The sequence below is a fragment of the Labeo rohita genome, chromosome 13 (assembly GCF_022985175.1).
Source record: "Labeo rohita strain BAU-BD-2019 chromosome 13, IGBB_LRoh.1.0, whole genome shotgun sequence".
Taxonomy (NCBI): Eukaryota; Metazoa; Chordata; class Actinopteri; order Cypriniformes; family Cyprinidae; genus Labeo; species Labeo rohita.
The window spans coordinates 28,225,563-28,250,216 of NC_066881.1; the positions used below are offsets into that span (position 1 = coordinate 28,225,563).

The 24,654-nt window shown below is 34.4% G+C and overlaps 1 protein-coding gene across 1 annotated transcript in view; it reads left to right on the forward strand.

The window, feature by feature from the left end:
- hpse2 (heparanase 2) overlaps positions 1-24,654 on the forward strand; it is a 92,212-nt gene that overhangs the window by 20,883 nt on the left and 46,675 nt on the right. Inside the window, exons 4-5 of the mRNA XM_051125356.1 lie at positions 16,554-16,727; positions 21,219-21,390. Of these exons, the coding sequence (XP_050981313.1) occupies positions 16,554-16,727; positions 21,219-21,390 (346 nt within the window). The remainder of the gene's footprint in view (positions 1-16,553; positions 16,728-21,218; positions 21,391-24,654) is intronic.

Consider the following 24,654-nt stretch of genomic DNA (forward strand, 5'->3'; position numbering starts at 1 on the left):
TATATTTAAACAGATTTTACATTTATACACTTGATGCTTGTATCTGAAGTGACTTACCTTGCATTCAAATTTACATTTTAGCAGCTTGCTTTCTCTTGCTTTCACTGGGAACTACTGACTACAGTTGAGCTGCAAGAATATTTTATTGTGTTTATAATAAAGTTACAGCATCACATTTATTTAGTGCATTCTAAGTATTAAACCCCACTGTAAAAAAAAAATAAAATAAAATTGATGGTAAAAAAGCTGTGGTTGCCAGAATTTTACTGTAAAAAAACATGGTAGCAACGTTTCAGGTTTTACAGTTTTAACTTAAATTTACATTTAAATACTGTAATTTCATTAACTGATATATATATGTTAATATACCAACCTACTGAAGTTCTGAAATCTGTTTTGTACCTTTGTAATACACTGATAACCACCAAAAGCAGGTGGTGATGATAAAGTCACATGTTGAACTAAAGCCCATTACAAGCAGCTGAAACTGAAATAAACATGAAACTGAAATAATGCAGTAAAAAATAATTTAGCAACATGTAACATACAAACCTAATGTACAAAACTGATAAGAACAAACTAAGAAGAAACAGTTATCTCAACAATAAACATTACATTTGAAATGTAACACAGAATTCTGGGAATGTCAATTTACGGTTATTCACTGTAAATTATAGGTTCTTTCTCACATTTAAAAGCGGTATACTACCATAAAATTACACGCAATGTCCAATAAAGTTTTTCACCGTATACAGTAGGGTAACTTACCACTTAGGGTAACTATTTAACAGGTTTTTACTGTAGCATTTTACAGTCTTTTACTGTTAAATTCACGGTTATTTTTTGCAGTGCTGGTCTGACACACTCTCTTGACAATTTTGTAACAGTTTGAGTTTTGGTGAATCAGTATTTGTATACACTTTTAAAGTCCCATTTGTAAGGTTTCATATGATCTGCTTACGCCCCACTGACAAATAGGTTTAGAGGTAGAATTAGGGTTAGATCTTAATGCTATTTTTCTTAAAATTGTATGCTTCCATACTTTGTACGAATTCACACAAAATCACCACCTCATAAAATAGTAACGTTTTTTTAGTTATGAGAAAATAGTTATGTGATCCGGCTTACTTTCTTAAAATGTGGTGAACTGCGCAAATTCACTAGTCTTTCAAAGATTTGTAATGATTTATAAAAATGTAAATATGTAAAAATTTGTGTATTAGGTGTGGTTGAAACTTAGATATTGTACATTTAAGTATCTGTCCAAATGTGTATGTACTGTAATTTTTTAGTAAGTTGTAAATAAAACAAAAGGTGATTGAAGTATGTTTTACGTGTAATTACTGTTTTGGATTTTCTGCTTCAAAATTTTGTTAAATTTAATATTACTTGCTGTTTCTGTTATTAAATGTGGAATTTACTAGCAATTTCTGAGTTAAAATTACAGCAATTTTCAGTGTATGTTTACCTACAAATATAACATAGATCACGCTTATATTGATTAATAATGCTTTTAAATATAAAGAGGGAGACAAATAGAGTCATACAGGCCTGTGCGAACAAGTTGGGAAATTACTTTGCTTCTAGGTTGTTTTTGAAGCTTCAGCAGACGCTTTACACTTGTGCAGTGTGGTCAGGCGAGCTGATGTCTGTTTCAGGCAGCTGACATGTTTGACTAAGGCAAGCAAAATCTGTCTACTTGAGATTTACAATGGGAACCCAAGACTAATGTTTTGATGGCTTGTATCTTTGGAAGGTATTTATTGAGGTAAAATGCTTGGAAAAATGCTCGGTTCTTTTCAGAGAGCATCTGGTGGAAACATGCGACGCAGTACTGAAGTCTATTCCAGCGCTGTCAGACACGGTTACTACAGAGACCTAACTGCTCTTTACGTCTGCGTCTCTGATGCGGAGTTGAGGTCAGCGACTGAACTATGCACTGAGGGGCCTTATCTCATGAGATGAGTCATTATGGTAACTCATCATTTTAACTTGTCCCACCGTCCCACATATATATGGAGGAATAATATTAGTTCCATATTTGATAACTGGTGCAGGTGGTTTGTCTGTTTTGCTCTTTGGTGAATTTGGTGTTTTGACTCATATACGCTGTGTAAACTGCAATCAATAGTGGTGTAAATATTTGCATGGGCAGTGGTTAATTATGATTTTTTTAGAAAATCTGGTCATGATTAGGGTTATGAAATACCTGACATATTTGAGCCTTTTGAGTCTAGTTTTGAAGATTTTTGTTTTTGAAAAAGTCTCTTATGCTTATAAAGACTGGATTTATTTGATCAAAAATACAGTAAATATAGATATATTGTAAAATATCATTACAATTTAAAATTTAAAACATAACGTCTGAAATACAAAAAAAAAATAATATCTGTTGTAATTGTTCAAATATTAAGAAAGTTGTGTACATATAAATTCATATAAAAATTTAAGACTTTATTTTAGTGTTTTTTCAGCTCAATGAATTGGCCATAGCCTTAAAACATGTCATGTGGTGCGACCATGCTTAAGATATTAAAATTAATTATTTTCCATAACATGCTTAAGACTTTTTTTTTTAGATGTTCTCAGTAATTACAGTGTTTAGAAACAAAGTATTTGCATTTATTTTGAATTTTTGTAAATAATTATCTCATATTTTTGTTTTATACTTTCAAAGATGCCTTCTTAAATGTAGTTAGCAGACTTATTTTTCCTGTAAATTGCATAAAACTGATAAAAATGCTTTACAAATACTATTCGCTTAAGCATGCTGTATGATTCATATTTCAACCACAGAAATTAGATATTTTATTTTTATTTTAGTACAGTTATTCCTATTATTGGTCGCACCACATGATGAGTGGTTGCTCCAAATGACACAGGCATTATATTATTAAAAATCTATTTAAAGAGAAAAATGCAGCACATGGCATTAACTGCAGGCTCTTCTTTAGCTCCAGTTATTTCTGAATCTTGGCTGCTCAGTTTTTTTTGTTTTTTTTTAATTATAGAGTCATTTTAGCCTAACACCCCTTGTAGCCAATAGATTCTGAATTAAGTAGAGTGCAACAGAACAGTTTTTTTTCACTTAAACACAAGGAAAAATATTTAATTGATTGTATTTATATGTGCATTAATGTAACAATAGCAAGTAATGAACACTAATATTCAGCATATATTGTCACTTAAAGCATATTTAAAATATTTTTTAAAATCAGAACCAATTTGAACCGTTTTGAAACAATTCTTTTGAAACTGATTTTTCTTGATCTGATATACTAAAATGTATTGAATGAATTGAGCGCACTCTTTTTCTGCTGCGGTTTAGCTACTGCATTTAACTAGTCTTTCAGATGGCACATAACAAAACAAACTGTCACTTTTCATTTTTTCGTCTAGACTAGAAACCGAATTTGACCTTATGCTGACAGCAAAACGTCTGGCAACATCAAACTAACCTTTGGCTCTCCATGTCTGAGAGGAAGTAAGCACATCTTCATATCTATGCAAACAATCTTCCCCATCTTTTTTGGCATTGAAGTTTTGATTGAAATTATATGTTCTTGAAAAGTGCAGTATTTAATCACAAAGAGCATTTGTTCTGAGAGCTGTTTTCAATTATTGCTTGCTATTTAGGGAATTTTGCATAGTACGTTGTATCCTTCACGCTTCATGTCTCGGGTCAGCGCCATCTGCTCATCTTCTTCCAGCCTCAGATGGTTTTATTTGCTGAGGACCAGCCAGGCTAACCGGATAGATGTTTTTTTTTCTTCCTCAAATCTATACACTCCACATTATTACAAGCGCTTACGTTCCCAGACAATGATTTACTGCCAAAAGACGATTCATGAAACATCCTGTCACTTAGAGCTGAAAAACACAAACAAACATGTCACAGGGGTTCCTTTTGTGCGAGAGTGGCTTGCGTGTAAATGAAACCGTTCCTGTAGCTCCGACGGAGCTGAAAGACGAAGGCTGGTGTGTATTTTGCGATCTGTACATTTTCTGTGAAGGACGGGCCGGGCTGATTTTGTTGTCTGAGGAAGGAAATCCTTTGAAGAGGTGCTGTAAAACAGCTCAAGGGCTTTTCAGTGCCTCACCCTTCTTATCTGTGCTGTCTCTTTAAGAGATCATGGTGTAATTATGGCATTAGTAGGTAATTAGGATCATTTTGGCAGGTATGTGAAAGAGCTGCTCAGTCCTGAAATGAGAATGGCCCAGATTTTTTTTCCTTTTGGCGTGATGGTATTGGATTTGCTACTGTAAAAACTACTGTGTTTTGTTATGACTCTATTTGGATGAGCTGCTTTTGAAGCTATAATTTACATTACACATTTACATTTAGATTTACATTTATGCATTTGGTAAACTTACATTTATGCATTTGGTTGTTTATCCAAAACAACATTTTTAGTTAATTTAAGTGCCTCTGATATGCCATTTTAAATATAGCATTTCATGTAGTGTGTAATGTAGCTGTAGCTGAATGTAAACAATCTAAAAAATTAACAAGCCAAAAGTGCACGATAAATAAAGTTATTGTTTCCCAAAAGAAAGAATCGACTCTGAACAGCCTGAATGAGTTGTTAGTAATTCGAATCCCACTTCTGTGACAGCTACACGTCACAGTGTAACATATTTGCATAATGGCCGCCTATGTTCTGTGTTGGCCGGTTGCAAACTTGACCCGTCCTCAAACACGTAATTGTCTCTAATGTCAGGGAGTTCAGCGCAGGATTCACAAAACGTTTGATCATGAAAGATGGCTCAGTATCCAGTTTATTTAGACCAGCTGGCTCCACTGAATCACAACCTATAAGTATGATAAATAATAGATGTTTATGTTTTCTATCGAGCATTCAAAATACAGAACTATGCCAGTTGCTGTAGCGTTTCTGACATGTGCTATATGCGCTAGACCAATCACAACAGATTGAGCATCTGACCAATCAGAGCAAAGTAGACTCATGGAAAGGAGGGGTTTAGAGAGACTGAATCTTTGAACTGCTTCAAACGTTCGAGAGTCACTGGAAAATGATGTGATATTGAATGCATATTTTGAGAAAACGAAAGCATTGTTTGACCTTGCATGCGTTTAAACCTGTAGGCGACTCTCAAAACAATATTAGGTTAAAAATGGTGTAATAGGGGCAGTTTAATTTAGTTCCCTAGGAATCAAATTCATGGCTTTGGTGTTGTTTTTAATGTCATATTGAGAAGCATGAGATTATGATTATCAGATAATGTCATCATTTTATTATAGCGAAAGATTGCTGAAGCTGCTTTTGCATTCTTTTTGCAGTTTCTTGCAGTGATAGTTATAGTTGTAGCCAGAGGCTCTTCAATGCTCACCTCATGTCTGTGCAGAAATTAAAGTGAAAACTTTTGACAGATCTTCATATGTCCTCCATATTTGTTGTGTCTCCCTGACACTCAAACAAATGCAATAGTTTTCAAACCTTTTGAACGATGACATCATAATTATGCTGACTGGTTATGAAATATCTCTCTTTGTTGAAGATCTGTTATTATGAAATATGCTATCATGTGTATACTTGTTACACTGTTTTACATACATAAGGTGTGTGTTTGCGGTATATGTATGTATTTTATTGATTTTTATTGGTCAGAATGGACAGTATACTCTTAAAAATAAAGGTTCTTTATTGGCATCAGGGATTCTATGAAGAACCTTGAACATCCATGGAAACTTTCAAATGCAGAAAAGGTTCTTTATAGTCTTAAAAGGTTCTTTAGATTTTTAAATGTTCTTCAAAATGATTCTTTTAGGAACAGTTCACTGAAAGGTGCTTTGGGAAACCAAAAACAACCCTTTGGAGCCATTATTTTTACACATTTATGATGTTACAAAATATTTCTATTTCAAATAAAAGCTGTTCCTTTCTCATCAAAGAAACTTAAAAAAAACAATGTATCACAATTTCCACAAAAATACTAAGCAGCACAACTGTTTTCAACTTTAATAATCAAAAATGTAAATTAAGCACCAAATCAGCATATTAAAATAATTTCTAAAGGATCACGAAGACTGCTGAAAATTCAGCATTGCATCAAAAGAATAAATTACACTGTGAAATATATTAAAACACAAAAGAGTTCTTTTAAATAATAATATTTTTTATAATAATATGTTAACAGTGTTTTACAATATTATAGTTGTTACTGTGTTTTTGATCAAATAAATGCAGTCTTGGGGAGATTTGTAAATCTCACCAACCTCGCCAACCACGCATGCATAGTTGAGTATATAATACGTATATAAGATATATCAGATATATATGTATATAAGACTTTCAAGTTCATAAGTGCACACTTTCCAGAAGGTCCTGAAGGCAGTTAAAAAAAAAAAACTCACTGTGAAAGATTCAAATTGGAAGACAAGATATTTACATTTTTAGGTTTCGACTTATGATTCTTATCGCAGGTCTGATTTCATGTCACAATAATGCATTTCAACACTAATACTTGAAGGACATGTTTAGAAACTCTTGGTACAGTCTCTTGGTCAACTTTGCCCCCACAAGTGGTTTTGGTTTGAATTTGGATCTTATATAAGACATTTTAAAGCGGTTGATGTAATTTGGCACACGCGCTCGTCTTTGAATTCATCAAATGCAGCTCCAATCAGTCCTGCGCCCAGGACTGTTGACACTAGCAGGAAATCAAAGTCCAGCGCGGCAGTCCTGCACTGCCCGAACCATGTGCTTGTGCATGAGGCAGCCTCACGGGGAAGATTAATTAGTGTACACAAACGTGTGTGGATGTTTATACACCAGAGTGTGTTCTGAGATGTTAACATATCAGTCAGCTCTTGCTCTCCTTCACTGCCAACCACATGGCCAGACACATGTACACACACACGCACAGACATGTATATACTCACGCATGTATGTATGCGTATGCACACAAACAGAGCCGCACGAAATAACGCGGCCTTCTGTGTGCGAGTTACATGCTTATCTTAGATGCGCGTCAAGAACCGAGCGCCCGAAAAATAAAGACGTAAAGCGCATAGATAACTACATACGCAGTCCCAGCTAGCCATATTGAATTAAAAACAGGTGTCTTCATAGTTTGCATTCTTCCCAAACACAAAAGCGGTTTGACCTGAGCGGTTTCGAGTGTGTATCGAGCCCTATCAAACCAGGGTCTCGGTGTAATTCTGTATTTATAAACACGAGTGCACTTGGGTTTGTGTGACACGTACCGTGTGCTACAGACTACCACAGGCACAGCCCGACTATTGAAACCATATTTTCGCCCCTTATTTTTGAAGGGAAGCCTGTCGTACATCACGGGAACACTTTGATGGGGGTCTCTGAAATGCCTCAAACCGATCCCTCCCAAAACTGATGTGCGGTGGGATTGAGTCCTGCTCCTAAGTGTTGGAATAACAGCAAGCTTGTGTGGTTGAAAAATTGAACGGAAAGTGAGTTCAGAAGCCATTAATTACGATTTAACAGGATATAACTTGTTGTTTAACGTTTTAGTTACTTGGAAGGTCGCCGTTGTAATGGTTTAAAAGTGTGCGCCTATAAAAATGAGCTCTAAGTAATGCACGTACTGATGTGCTGTTTTCTTTTGCTCGAAAGGAGCATTGATGGAGGGTCAGGATAGTATCCGTCCTCTTCAGAAACAGAGGATTTGTCCGGCATCCGTAGTCATTAGTCATAATTAGCCATGGTTATTTTTCCACTGCAATTGAACAATTAAACTTGAAATTGCTTTAAAGAGAGCTGGGAATTAAAATAAGCTAAATAATAGCATTAACTTCCAATGACTGGAAAGCTCTCTCACAGTTTAGCAACACAGAGAGCTTAACATGCCACGTGAAACCAATGATAACTCATTTTTTACACCATATGAAGAAATGTAAGTGCTCTGTATTGACTAAACTATGTCTGGGGAGCAATAGCACACACTAAGATTAACGATGGTCTTTGTGAAAGAATCAGTGGTTTATAAATCTTAGGTGAACGAATCGTTCTCATTCACTTCCATGTGATGATTCATATTTCGTTAACCAACATTGCTTTTTGAATAGCTTTTTTGAGTGCATGACCATATGCAATTAAAATGTTAAATGACTTTATTTAGGTTAATTTTGTTTTTCTATAGTTTATTTTGGGTTACACTTTATTTTAGGGTGTCCTTGTTACAGTGTAATTATACATTTAAGTGCTGAGTAATATTTATTAACTATACATACTTACTATACATAGTTAAGGTTAGGATCAGGGTTTGGCTTAGGGTTACTTGCATGTAATTATGCATAATTAAATGTTATTATAATAGTATATGTAACGTGTAACAAGGACACTTTAAAATAAATTTTTGGAGTAATAATACCTTTTTAATTACTTTTTTTTTTTTTTTGAACTCATAACACAATATAATGCACTTGTTGCCACTAACTGGAGTAATACTTTAACATATGAAAAATCATTTAAACAATCAATCAGCTAATCTGAACAAATTTTTGAGTGAACCGATTCAAAATATTGAATGAATCCAAATTGCCACCAACTGGAGTAATGATGTAACAGGAAAAATCGCTCAGCAAATTGATAAACTAATCTGAATAAATTTTGGAATGAACTGATTCAAAAGATTCAGGTCATTTGGATGAATCCAAATCATCACCAACTGGAGTAATGATGTAACAAAAATCACTCAGCGAAACTATAAATTATTCTGAACAAATTGTAAAATGATTCAAAATATTCAGGTTATTTGGATGAATCCAATTTGCCACCAACTGGAGTAATGATGTAACAAAAAATCACTCAGCGAATCTATCAGCTATTCTGAAAACATTTTGGAGTGAACTGACTCAAAAGATTCAGGTCATTTGGATGAGTCCAAATTGCCACCAACTGGAGTAATGATGTAACTTTTGAAAAAACGAATTGATCAACAAATCTGAACAAATTTTGGAGTGAACCAACTGGAGTAATGAGTAAATGATTATCGCTCATTGAATCAGTCAACTAATCTGAACAAATTTTAGAATAAACTGATTAAAAAAATTCTGATCATTTGGATGAATCCAAATCTCCACCGACTAGAGTAATGATGTAATATATGAAAAATCGCTCAGTGAAACGATCAACTAATCTGAACAAATTATGAAGTAAACTGATTCAAAAGATGAACCCAAATCGCTTTGGAAAGTCTGATTCATTAATGCATGTGTTTGTACAGTTCATGTAGCTAGGTGAACGAACTAAAAGCGAATGATCAAATCAACTCCCTTTTCACCAACTTACTTGTAAATTAGCAGGTTTTGGTTGAAGACGGTAGTTTTAATGCTAGCAAAGTACACTTTTAAAAAGGACCATTTTTCTTCAAGTGTGAAGAACATCTTAATAATCAGAATTGGCTTTTTCCACTATAAAGAACCTTTTTGGCAATAGAAAGGTTGATTTTAAAGTGTTGCCATTGCCAGTAAAGAACCTTTATTTTTAAGATTGTATGTCTCTTCTAATATTGGATAATACGCTTTTGCATTTATCGTACACTCGTACACTATCGTACACAATAAAATATCATACATTGTCACTGTTAATACAAGTTATTAATTTGTTATGGGTTTCAGATTATAGATGGACAAAACTACCTTTTAAAGAAAATATATTTGCTAAATGAATGTTTTAGTCAATGTCTTTAGCAGACAAAGTTACTTCTGATTTAAAGCTCACAGAGTTTGAAGTTGTGCTATCGTTTGTCTGCTTATCTTTACTCTATAATCAAAATCCACTTGGCTAAATTTGTTTGCATCACTCTTTTGGCACCTCTCACTTAAAAGCAGCTTCATCATTTGCTCTGAAGTGTTCAGTGGTGTACAAGTGTAGATTTCCTTTGTTTAGGTGTAACATGAGCCCACATGACTTCTCCACTGTCCTTTTGATATGAACGCTGAAGAATGCATCCCGTGTAATTAATGTAATTGCATCCCATGTAATGGGATTCTGCGAGAGGGGCTTGTGTGCAATTAGAATTGATTACATGGTGAGGAATGTGAACAGCATGTACATGTGGCGTATGATTATAAAAGCGATCTGGACTTTTTTAAAATTCATTATAAGAATTGGGCCGCATATTGTTTTTTGTTAAACATACAGAGAGGTCCAAACATCTGATGCTACATTGCAATTTAATTTAAATGAGACTTCACTTCTTTTGGACTTCACTGTATAACTTACAAAACATGCAGTTTACTTCTCTAGATGTTCCCTCCTCTTGAAAACAACTTCTGTGGAAAGAGCCCTATAGACATGGATTTAGAGATGTTTTCCTGGTATGGTAGTGCTTTGATCTCTCTCTCTTTTTTTTTCGGGTGTACATGTCCTGATAGTTGCTGTAGGTAATCACGTGTCATAAATGGAAATAAGCTGGCTCAGAAATGAGCCGTAGCGCTCTGGTGCAGTCCAGCTTGTTATGGGAGTCTTATGTCTGTGATCAGATAGCTACCCTGACAATATCCAGACCCCTTTCTGTTTCCATTACATTGGGAGAGGGGGGATCCGGCACTTTAGTTCTACTCATTGGGTTCAGCAGTTGCTGAACTTGCTACAAAAGTTCACACAGTCGACTCCAAGAGAGTTCAAAGGCACCAATTTTTTAAATACATCCATGCGTTCATACTCATAGTTGCACTACATTAGCCAAAGTTATTGAACAGCTCCTTGGCAGCATTTTGAAACTCAGGCCTGTTTCACACAGCACACGAAAGCAGTGTATGCGGTGCATATTTATTTTGGCGCTGATATTAACAAACTACAGTATTCACACTGGTTAAGCTGCGCAGTACTGAGTAAAAGAGGTGCGAGTACATTTTTGATCCCGATGAAGTGCAGTACTCATTGTGCCGCATTCATGAAACATATGGAAGAATGTGGAGTAAAAGGTGACCCTGGACCGTAAATAGCATGGGTATATTTGTAGCAGTAGCCAACAATACATTGTATGGGTCAAAATTTAAGATTTTTCTTTTATGCCAAAAATAATTAGGATATTAAGTAAAGATCATGTTCCATGAAGATATTTTGTAAATTTCCTACTGTAAATATATCAAAACTTAATTTTTGATTAGTAATATGCATTGCTAAGAACTTCAGCCCTCAGATTCCAGATTTTAAAATTGTTGTATCTCGGCCAAATATTGTCGTATAAAATACAAACTATACATTAATGGAAAGCTTATTTATTCAGCTTTCATGTGATTTATAAATCACAGTTTCAGAAAATTGACCCTTATGACTGGTTTTGTGGTCCAGGGTCACAAATGTGCTTTTAATGGACCTTCCTTCAAACCTCAGAATTAAAAGTTAAAATTGTGTGTATTTACACATTTGTAAATAAAGAGCACATGCACTCTCATTCACAAGCACAATTTCCACCCATTGAATTATTATTAATTAAATCGCATATATAGGAATGCTGTAGAATCTTCTGGACTTCCTTCTCAGGTTTGGCAGTATATTGCATAAATGATAAAGAGACTACTTGGCACAAAAAATGATTAATTATTCAGTTATTGTTACAGTCTTAGGCTTGCAGACATATTCTGTTGACACTTAGAATAATAGCGTGTAACAGTTTTCAATCATTTTTGTTATCATTGGAATTTATTTTCACATTTGACTAATTATTTTTAAAATTATATTTTTATAGTGTTATCAAAATGCTGTTTCTAAAAGAACACAAGATATTTGGATGTTTTACGTGGCATTTATATGTGGTTGGGAGTTGGTGCAATTACTAATATTTTAAAAGTACAGTTTCATGAACCCCGAAATTTGCATTAGAACATCAATATTAACAATTTCTAAAAAATATTCTGCTTGTGTATCATGTATGGGGCCCATTGTTTAAAAAATAGGCATCTGTGGTGCTTGATGCAAGTTATAAACACACAACAAGCACACAAGCCCTTTCTCTTCAATAAATCTGACAAAAACCATACAATAAATAATTAATAAATTGTATTGAAAATGAAAATCCTCACCCTTAACTTCTTCTAAACCAGTGTGAGTTTCTTTTTTCTGTTGAACACAAAAAAGGTATGAAAAAAATGCTATGGAAGTCAATGGCTACGGTCAATATTCTTCAAAATATCTTCTTTTGTGCTCAACGGAAGAAAGAAACTCATACTGTACATGTTTGGAGCAACAGCAAGGATTAGCTGTTCATGTCTTTCTTCAGACGAAAAGAAATTAAGGTTTTTGAGGAAAACTTTCCAGGATTTTTCTCCATATAGTGGACTTCAGTAGTGACCAATGGTTGAAGGTCCAAATTGCAGTTTCAGTGCAGCTTCAAAGGGCTCTACACAATCCCAGCCAAGAAATAAGAGTTTCATCTAGTGAAATGATCAGTCGTGGATGCAGAGCTAGTGCAAGATTTATGGTTAAAAAGTATAGAAATTTTTATTATTTTTTAGAAAATTACCAATCATTTTGCTAGATAAGACCCTTATTCCTCGACTGGGATCATATGGGACATGGGAGCCATGCATTGAAACTGCAATTTGGACCTTCAATCCACTGATCCCCAATAATACTATATGGAGAAAAGTCCTGCAATATTTTCTTAAAAAACCTTATTTCTTTTTGACTGATGAAAAAGACATGAACATCTTGGATAACATGGGGGTGAGTAAATTATCAGGATTTTTCTTTTTATTCTGAAAGTGAAATAATCATTTGAGGGTGAGTAAATGATGACAAATTACCTTTCTGGGTGAACTATTCCTATAATGTATCTATTCCTGAAATCACTTTGTTTTCTAAATAGAGTCCCAGTTCTGTTATGCAGTGGAAACCCATTAGCATTAGTCTGCTGTTCTTTCACTTACAAACGGCTTGTGTGTGTTGTGTGGCACAATTGGAGTCTAAATGCTTTACATTTTACTCAACTAAAATCTAATTCAAAACATGTCTCTATCAGATGTGGTCTTGGGAGTTTGGCTCTTTGTGTGAGTAAAATAATAATAAAAACATGTAAGCATGTTATTCTATATTACTGCTTTTTTCCTACTTGTAATTTACTGTTCAAACAGTAAGAATGAATTACAGGTGGCAACACAACCTGTGAGGGAACTCCCAAAGTCAACAACATTATTTTCCAGTCCTTTCAAGTAGGCTTTGTCTTTTTGACATTTGTCATTATTTCAGTTTACCACTGATAAGACGTAAAACAATAAAAAGCTAGAAAATCTAAGAGGATGACAAAGCCAGAGAAAGTGAAGGATAAAGAAAGAACGAGGAAAAGTGCTGATGTCTCTGGAAATACTTGAGTTCTCTGTTGTTCTTCGTCCATCCAGAGCTCTAGGGAGCGTTTGGCTCAGGATGCTGCTTACGCACTAATTACCTTATTACTGTAGCTCAGCAATATGGAACTGATCAAACTAGCTGCTTTTAGGAAAACTAGCTGTTCTATCAATGAGATTTACTCCCTAAAAAAAAAAAAAGCACACTACTGCACAGTAGTAACTGTGTGTGAGAACTGTAACGTTGTTCAATCTATTGTTCTATCGCTGTCATTCTATCTATCTATCTATCTATCTATCTATCTATCTATCTATCTATCTATCGTTCTATCTAGCTATCGTTCTATCTATCTATCTATCTATTGTTCTATCTATCGTTCTAATGTTCTATCTATCATCTATCTATCTATCTATCTATCATTCTATCGTTCTATCTATCGTTCTATCTATCTATCTGTCGTTCTGTCGTTCTATCGTTCTAATGTTCTATCGTTCTATAGTTTTATCTATTTATCTATCTATCTATCGTTCTATCTATCTATCGTTCTATCTATCGTTCTATCGTTCTAATGTTCTGTCTATCGTTCTATCGTTTTATCTATCTATCTATCATTCTAATGTTCTATCTATCTTTCTATCTATCTATCTATCTATCTGTCTATCTATCGTTTTGTCGTTCTGTCGTTTTGTCGTTCTATCGTTCTGTCATTCTATCTCAAATGTTTGAAGTGTTTCTTTCATAACTAGTTTTCTTGGTGGAAAAAACTAGTCAAATTGTCTAAAATGAAAGTTACTGCCTATTAACTTCTTAACTTCTATTGTTCTGTCATTTTATCTGTCTATCGATCTATCATTGTTTATCTATCTATCTATCTATCTATCTGTCTATCTATCTGTCTATCTATCTATCTATCTATCTATCTATCGTTCTATCGTTCTATCTGTCTGTCTATCTGTCTGTCTATCGTCTATCTATCGTTCTGTCTATTGTTCTATCTATCGTTCTATCGTTCTGTCTATCATTCTATCTGTCTGTCTATCATCCTATCTATCGATCTGTCTGTCTGTCTATCTATCTATCTGTTTATCATTCTGTCTGTCATTGTTTCTGTCTGTCCATCCATATATCTATCCATCATTCTGTTTATCATTCTATCTATCATTCTACCGTTCTATTTAAAGTGTTGCTGTTGAAGAAAACTAGTCAAATTGTCTAAAACGAAGGTTACTGCCTAATAACTTCTTAACCTCTATCGTTCTATCTGTCATTCTATCTATTGTTCTGTCATTCTATCTATCATTCTATCATACTCAAGTGTTTGAAGTGATAACTAGCTGTGCATTTACAAATAAAATAGATTTAGCTTGGTTCCCGTGCTGATTCTCTGCCTGATCCAGAGTACAATGAGGAGGGATAGTAGGGTTACCTGAGGAACGAACCCACATCTGGATCTGTTTCCTCCTCTGCCCTGACAGCACAGTCCTGCTTTCCATCCACCTGTGTTTGATATACTGCGCTGTTTTAATCACCTCACAGTGCTAAAGGCTGCACAACAAGCAGAACTCCCACAATCGTCCATAGACGTGGCAAAGTGGTCCAACATATAGTGCAAAAAATAAATAAATAAATAAAATATATATATATATATATATATTTAGTGGCATGCTCTAGTAAACAAGTCCATATAACTGCATTTGTTTGATGTCTGAAAGCCTGTTAAGTAAGAGTGATAAAATGTCTGTCATTGGTGTTACACTGCTTGTTTGAATTAAACGTAATCTTGACCTCATTATGGTAATATTTTAACGAGTCTGTAATTGGAACATTTTCCTGCTGCTTTAAAGTGCTGATTTAAAAGACCAGCTTTTATAGTTTGGTACCCAGGGAAGCTGAGTGTTGGATCTTTTTATGAGACTTTGTACGTCTGTACATGTGATTAGAGTACTTGCGTAGGCTATTCAAGAAATGACACTTTGGCATTAGTGAAGATGTTTCAAATTGTGATGAAAGCTATAAAGATAACTACACAATTAAATTAAAGTTTAGCAGTCACGCCAATAGTCATTTCTGTTAAATTACCAGCCACACTGACTGCCAACGTAGCAGTCAAAAATATTTCCCGAATGAATTTAATATCTGAACACATGAAACAGCAACTGGGTTTTTTTCAGTACAGAAATGCCAAGACTAGCCTGTGATGTTAGCCGCTTGAATCTATGCCCAGAGAGAATCTGCAAACCTTTTTCACATTTTCTGTGCTGATTTTGGTGGGAAATTTGTGAAAAGTGTTTAAACACATTAAAATGTGTTCCCTGAAGCTGTACTACATTCTTATTGCTAACTCAGAGTATAATCAAATTAGCTTACATATGTAATAAACAAAGAGACGATGAGTGTGGGAACTTTGTGGTAGATGCGACTTTGAAATTGCTCTAAATGCTTCTTAAAATAAAATATATAGTTTATTCAACTTTTGAAATCAATCAAAGGCATACTGAGGGTACCTACTTAAAATAACGGCGTATCCACTTTTTATAAATGACCTTTAGCTCTGAATCTCTCATCGCTGACAAGATGGGGCTCCTTGTGCGTCTCTCTTGGTTTCATCTGCTTCCTTTTAAACACAGGAAATGAAGTCAAAGGGTAGTGAAATATTTATGTTTATTTTTGCTGCTCTTAACAGATAGAATTTCCAAACATCAGCCAGCGGCTGTCCATTAGCAAAATCAGAATTATCATGTCTGCCTGTGGGGCAGATTTTAAATTTGAAAACTTTCTTTGATGCATTTCTGTTTTTTATTTCCTTTAATCTGCTCTGTTTGTATGTTAGCTTTTAGCCTGGGCATCAAAAGAGTAAAGGTTTTCCCAAATTCATCCAGTCATGTGTATTCTTGTTTTAAACTATTTAAAAAGGTCAAATTATAGTTTAAATTTTAAAATGTAATAAAAATAAATAAATAGTTAATAATAATAATAGTAATTATTATTATTATTGTTGTTGTTGTTGTTGTTGTTATTATTATCATTAATTGTAATTTATATTTTATTGTTATAATTAACAATAATAATAATAGTAAGAGCAGTAGTCGTTATATAGTATCAATTTGAAGATGAATAGTAGTATCAGTTTTACAATTTAATATAATTTTATGTATTTTATATAATCAATATACAATAAAATTTAAAAAACTAAAATGTAAAATGTCATTATGGTAAAAAATGAAAGTATCTATGTTACAGCTGTGTCTGGCTTTTTCCCAGCCAGGTCTTTAGACAAACTTTACAACTTTGCCGACTGCGCTGGACTGCACCTGATCTTTGGGCTGAATGCCTTGCACAGAAACCCAGACAACTCATGGAACGCCTCCAGTGCTCTGAGTCTGCTCAAATACAGCGCCAGCAAAAAATACAACATCTCCTGGGAGCTCGGCAATGGTGAGTCCTCGCTGTTGCAGATTCTAAAATTATCTTTTGCATTATCTTTGACATGATATCGGTCTGTGATATGGAATGTTTATGATTAATTTGCGTGCAACTGTGTAACTAAAAGGTTACAGGTTCAAACGTCCCCAGGCCATCCAAGATGTAAAAGAGTTTATTTATTCATCAGAACAGATTTGGAGCAATTTAGCATTACATTACTTGCTCACCAATGGGTCCTCGTCAATGAATGGGTGCCGTCAGAATTAGAGTTCAAACGGCAATAATCCAAAAGTAATGTTAGTAATCCACAATCTGTGGACAAATCCATCATTAACAGATTTTTAACTTCAAATCATTGCTAAAACATTAGTGCTTTATCCTTAAAGGGATAGTTCACCCAAAAATGCAAATTCTGTCATTAATTACTCACCCTCATGTTGTTCCAAACCTGTAAGACCTTCATCTTCAGAACACAAATTAAGATATATTTGATCAAATTCAATAGCTTTCTGACCCTGCTTAGACAGTAATGTAATTACGACATTCAAAGCCCAAAAAGGTAGTAAGGACATCATTAAAATAAATGCCAGCTCCTGCTTTAGCAGCACCACACGCATCTGTCATGGTACTCTCCTAAACTTGTGGCGAAGACTGACACGGAAGTGAAGAAATTGTTGATTAAAGATGATATTTTGTTTTCTTTGCACACCAAAGTATTCTTGTAGCTTCGGAACATTACGGTTGAACCACTGATGTCACATGGACTATTGAAATGATATCCTTACTACCTTTCTGGGCCTTGAACATGTCAGTTGTGTTGCTGTTTATGCAGGGTCAGAAAGCTGAAAAATATCTTAATTTGTGAAGATGAACAAAGGTCTATTAATGTTGCTTTCTCCAGTGAAAAAGTGGTTTTGCCTGAATCAGGAGAAAATATATGCACAGATCAAGCACCAAGCAACACAGAGGAAATGTAAGAGGACAACAGAGGATGGGTCTTTTTTTTTTACTGGAGGAAGCATTGTAATAGATTATGGACTCATATTTTGGCAAGAAGAAATAGATAGAAATTATACATTTGTTTCTTACAAACACACATTTTGACTTCACAAGACAATTGATGGACTGAAATTGTGTTAATTGTGGATTATTGTGATGGTTTTATCAGCTGTTTGGATTCTCATTCTAACGGCACCCATTCAGTGCAGAGGATTCAAGAAATACAAAGCATGATGGGATTAATAGGAAATGCTGAAACAAGTTTAGGCTATGTTTGCACTTGATGTCTTTTTTTATTTTTTTTAAGTTGACAAGGGCGCTTTTTAGTTAAAAAAAAAAAAATCCAGCAGTGTTGCAGCCGAGGGCATCTTTTGTTGCTAACAACAGCTGTAACAGTATAAATGTCGAGAAATTACGAGAAAAGACAAAGCTCGCTCTTGCATTGACTTTTGTTTTTTTATCTTTTGCCATTTTTGCCTTTATTTAATAAGACAGTATTTAGACAAGAAGCGAGGTGGGAGAGAGAGAGGGGGGACGGGATCGGGGAGGGTCTGCAAGCCGGGACTTTAAAAAGGGACACCCGAACCCTTTAGCCTAGTGGGCTGCACGTCGGTATTTGAAATTAACGGGGAGGAGAATGTCGGTTCACAACAATAAAATAAAAGTCTATCTACCGGCACCTTCTCCATGTTTTTTCTTGTTGCTGTAGGAACAACATCAGGTCTCGCTACTGGCTTGTCATTGGTCAGCTTTCAAAAAGGCGCTTGGCGTAGATCATTTTCTTCAGAACAGTTGAACTTTTTTCAACTTGAAAAGACGCTCTGAGCTGCAGAAAAAGACACCGGTGGTGGCATTTAAAAAAGCGCTCAGGACTTTTTTGAAAACACGGTTTACTCCATAGGATTAGAGTGTAAAACAGACGCTGACAGTTTCAAAAAAGACAAGTGTGAACAAGGCCTTATTTGTCACTGTCCTTAGTCTCTTTCTGTTTTATTCATTTATTTATTTGTATGTATGTATGTATGTATGTTTCAGTGATAAATGGTCATGTAGTTTGAGGGGGGAAATGCTACATTTGAGACAAGGCCCATAAATCCGTACTCAGCAACTATATTTCATTTTCTGGTGTCTTCTCATTGACCTCCATCCACTTGAAACACTTGTAGTGCTTGATGTACAACAGCCTACAGGCTGGAAAAGTGTCAGCTGGATGAGCTGACAATAGCAAATTGCGGTTGTTTTTTTTTTAGAGAAGCAGTCTTTAACGACGCAGTAAAAGTGACCGACACTGGCAATTCAGATGAAATCACAGGGAGGCTCTGGTCATTATTACATTACCCCACCTCTTCATATAAAATGAATCCCATTCGAATAGGGCTTCTGTCAGGAGACAAATTCACAAAGCAGAATCAAAAAGGACACCTGGTGACTTTGTAATCTGTTCTAAGCACTCATTCATCTATTGTCCTCTGCCAGACATGCTGCAAATTGCCCCATTCACGTTGGCCTTGTATCAAATGTCTCTCTATAAACATCAAAACAGCACAGAGTGTAAAATCTTTGACTTGAATAATTACGATCTTATGATGATATGGGTTCCTTGCATAAAAATAAAAAGAATATGTTATTGACAGCATATGAGGCCTGTAGTATCGCACACTTTCTGCTAAACACTAAACCTATAAAAATACCAGAGCCCGATTTAAGAATGTACACAAACCATATATTGTCTTAATCGTTTGTTTATTGGCTACATGTTGTATGTGTCAAAACTTTTACTAGCTGTTTGCATAGAAGAACTGCAGGCGTACAGATCGCTGCTTTCACAGACAAAAGAAGCAGCGCAATCTGCTTGTATTGAATGTAAAATGTAATTCATATGAATATTAATAATATCAAAATCACATAATACCAGTTTAGAAGTCATCCTTTCAACAAAATCATTTAACTCTAATAAAAGCATGTTATTACTGGAACAGCCATTTGGATGTTTGTCTTTTTGACTTCAACTGTAACAATAACCACGTCTGAAGTAAAGCTGTTACCAAATCAGATGTTGCGGAGCTGTTAATTCAAAAACAAACACTTTCAAGCGAACAAAGAGTCCAAATGAAACAAAGGGAAATATTTTCAGCTGTGGGTGGAAGTTTATCGAGTGGGTCGTACCAGAGTGACACAAAGTGATGCACGGACAATGCGATGATTTATTTCATGACTGTATTTCATGTGTTATTTGTGATTTTTCTAAATGATAGCGTAATATTTTAATGGATAATAATAACATCTCATATTTTCCACTGGCCTCTGCCTGGCCCGGTCTTATATTGACACTCAGCATCTCTGTGTTTCTATCCCAGACACAAACACACACTCACACAGGCTGTGATGTTTATAAAGTTTGCCACTTGACTTCTGTAACGTCCTCGCTGTGATTTCAAGTGTGCACCTCCCAAGTGTTGCCTTGTTTAAATAGTTTACAAAGTGCTGACCACAATACAGGTCGTAATTCAAAGACAGTTTGCATATTCGCTTGTGATTGGGTGTCGGGTTGCTGCAGAAGTCTTAAAGGGATAGTGCATCTGAAAATACAACTTAATTTAATCATTTCAGTTTAATCAAGAATTTTTGAAGGATCTTTACACAGCTGTGAACACAATTTTTAATCTAAAAAAAGAAAAGAAAAAGAATAAATAAAATAAAAATGCATTACCATTTAAAAGTTTATTCTATGGATGCAATAAATTAATCAAAAGTGACATTTTATGTTTCATTCTAAATTCATTTAATGTAAAACAAATGTTGTTTTTTTTTAACTTTCAATACATTAAAGAATATTGAAATAAAAAAATATATCAGAGTGTCCACAAAATTATTACACAGCAACTGTTTTTAATATTGATTTAGAGTTTTTTCCCACAGTTTTTAGAGAAGAGGACAGAAAGTGAACTGGCGATTGCCAGACAAAATCAGAATTGTGAGATTAAAAAGTCACAATAAACTTTTTTATTTAATGGCTGAAACAAACAAACAAACAAAAACATAAAATATGTAAATTCAAAATTCTGTCAGAAGTCAGAATTGTAAGATATAAATTGTGATCAAAAACATCTCAAGAAAAAAGGTCTGAACTGTGAGATAAAAAGTCTAAATTACCTTTTGATTATTTATTTATTTATTTTGTGGCAGAAACACGCTATCATACAAATATTTCTGAAGCATCGTTTGACTCTGAGGGCTGGAGTAATGACTGAACTAAAATTTGGCATTGCCATCACAGGAATAAATTACATTTCTATATGTTGAAATAGAAAACAGGTATTTTAAATTGTGATAATATTTCACAATATGATTGTTTTTTTTTCTGTATTTTTGATCAAACAAGTGCAGCACTGGTAGAGACTTTCAAAACCATTAAAAAATCTTACTGACCTAAACTTTTCCCATTAAATTAATAAGTCGTCTTTAGAGTCTTATCATGCCATAATTTTTTATTTCCCCTCACAGAGCCCAACAGTTACCGCACAATGGCTGCTCGATCAGTCAACAGCTCTCGTCTGGCTCAGGATTACTCTCTTCTGAAGACGTTACTGCAGTCGGTGCGTTTCTACAGCAGAGCTAACCTCTATGGACCCAACATTGGGCGTCCTCGCAAAAATGCAATCCTGTTACTAGATGGGTAAGTGGCTCAGAAATATTATGGCCTCCCTTGCATGCACTTATTTATATGTTTGACAGTGTGTGGAGAGTGATACATTATAAACTGAATCTGTTCCTGCAGAACTGTGCAGGAAACTCCACAGGTTTTCTGCTTGTGTGTTAGTTTAACAAATATTCTGGAAATTTTGATAATGCTGCCAGATATATCGTACTTTCAACTTCGTTTAACACATTTGATATATTTATGAATATGAAAATTAATGTTGTGTGAGGCTTTTAGTCAATTTTTGTTATCTTTGAAGCCTTTAGTAGATGTATGCATTTACAGTTCACACACTTTGTTGTTTGGAAAAAGAATAAAAATATACACTATTGTTTAAAAGTTTACCGTTAGGTTTTTATTTATTTATTTTTTTTAAGATAAGACCCTTTTCATTCAAGGATGCATTAAATTAAGCGAAAGTGACAGTAAAGACATTTATTCTGTTACAAATATTTCTATTTCAAATAAATGCTGTTCTTTTGAAATTTCTGTTCATCAAAAATCCTTATGCAGCACACCTTTTTTGCAACATTGATAATAATAAATGCTACTTGAGCAACAAATCAGAATATTAAATTGATTTCTGAAGACTGGAATAATGATGCTGAAAATCCAGCTTTGCACGACAGGATGAAATTACATTTTTAAAATATGTTCAAATAAAAAAAACAGTACCTTTAAATGATAATAATATTATATAATATTACTGTTTTTACAGTATTATTCTATTCAGTATTAAATATTCTATTTTTGATCAAATAAGTATAGCCAAGGGGAGTTTCAGAGTTTCAGAGAGAGAGAGAGAAAAAAAAGACTAACCCCTAAATTTTGACTGGTAATGCAGATGACATCATTTTTATTCAGAAATTAGTGAATATTGTTTCTTGGCTGTGATGTTATGAAAGGCTGTTGGTTATTTATTTATTTGTTTATTTTTTTTTTTTTTTAAAAGGTCAGTTTAATATGGAATCACGTTTCCATCACTGAATAAAAAATAAAAGAGAGTTTACATCTTGCAAATCTGACTTTTTTTTTTTTTTTCATAATTATGTGATATAAACTTGCAATTGCAAGAACAAGTCTTAATTATGAGATAGAAACTAGTGAGTTTGTACCTCACAATTCTGACTTTTTTTTCAGAATTGTAAGATATAAACTCACAATTGTTAGTTATAAAATCCAATTTTGAGGGGGAAAAAGACTATGTTCTCAGAACTGTGAGTTTATATCTCATAATTGTGACACTTTTTCTCAGAAATGTGAGTTTATATCTCAGTTTTGACTTAATAACTCAGTTGCATGTTATAAAGTCAGATCTAGATGTAAACTTGCAATTCTGAGAAAGTCACAAAATGAGAAAAAAGTCAGAATTGTGAGTTTACGTATATCTCGCAATTCTGACTTTATTTCTCGGAATTGTGACTATTTCCCAGAATTGTGAGTTTATTTCTCTCAATTTTGACTTTATGACTCACAATTGAGAGTTTATATCTCAGAATTCTGAGAAAGAAGTCAGATTTGCGAGATGTAAACTCACAATTGAAAGAAAAAGTGAGAACTGTGAGATAAAAAGTCACAATAACCTTTTTAAATTATTTATTCAGTGGCGGAAACGGGCTTCCATAGTTTAGCAATATTACTAGTTTATTACAAATCCATAGTTTATTACAATATTAATACTGGTAATTTAAGCAGTGGTCGGATGTAGAGCTGAGCGATATACCAGTTTAAACGGTAAACCAAATTGAATTACGCATACGATGTGAAGTTTTTAAAAAACAGCATACAGCTACAAGTGGCTAAGCAACGTAGGCCTACACAGTGTCGTCAGTTGAGAGGAGATCCCTATTAACTACATACACTTATGACTAATGACTGGAAAACTTTTAGAACTATTAATAACACACAACTAATTCTTTAACTGGGCCACTAAACCAACTGTAAATGGCTGTTAACAGACTCCAGAAACACTGAAAACGAATGCATTGAGCAAACTCACTTCACCATGCGGGAATTATTGGAAGAATATCCTAAATGCTGAACTGGGGGTCGGGGTTTATATGAATGTGTCTATGAGGGGAACTGACTGTCTTCAGAAAAGTTTAAATGGTATTTTCTTTTGATCTTACATCCGTATAATGCATATTAAAAGAGAAGTTCACTTCCAGAACAAAAATTTACAGATAATTTACTCACCCCTTGTCATCCAAGATGTTCATGTCTTTCTTTCTTCAGTCAATAAGAAATTATGTTTTTTGAGAAAAACATTTCAGGAATATTCTCCATATAGTGGACTTCAGTGGTTCCCCCAAGTTTGAACTTCCAAAATGCAGTTTAAATGGAGCTTCAAAGGGCTCTAAACGATCCCAGCCGAGGAAGAAGGGTCTTATCTAGCGAAACAATTTTCAAAACAAATTGACAATTTATATACTTTTTAACCTCAAATGCTTGTCTTGTCTCGTCTCTGTTTTCTTCTTAAACGTCAAAATCGTCCTATGTCTCTGTTTTACCTTTTTTTTCTTTTGTAAAGGTTTGCTCTTCTTTGCATGTTCACTTTGTAAACACTGGGTCAGTACTTCTGCAGCAATGTAGGACGATTTTAAAGTTGGGAAGAAAACGAGATGGGAGTTTTTCGACATACCCTAACTGTCTTGAATGTATTGAACCCGAAAAAAAGTTTTTTCAAAACGCAGACTTAGACAAAATAAGCGTTTGAGGTTAAAAAGTATATAAATTGACCGATCTTTTTGCTAGATAAGACCCTTCTTCCTTGGATGGGATCATTTAGAGCCATTTGAAGCTGCATTTAAACTGTATTTTGGAAGTTCAAACTTGGAGGGACAAATGAAGTCCATTATATGGAGATAATTCCTGAATTGTTTTTCTCAAGAAACGTAATTTCTTATCGACTGAAGAAAGAAAGACACGAACGTCTTGGATGACAAGGGGGTGAGTAAATTATCTGTAAATTTTTGTTCTGGAAGTGAACTTCTCTGAACTTCTTTAATGTTTGTTTACAGCATTATTGCCGCCTGCTGTCAGACAGTGAATTTGCATCTCATTAAGTCTGTCTGCTGTTTTTGTTTTGTGCATTTGTTTTCTGTTTTTGCTTTAAATCTTGAAATTATACAACATAATTTACACCAAAAACTGCTCATGTTGTTCTGCAGCTGCTCCATGCATTCTGATTCATATAAAGGCACAGTCAGGGAAAAATCATGACAATCCGTGAAACCACCA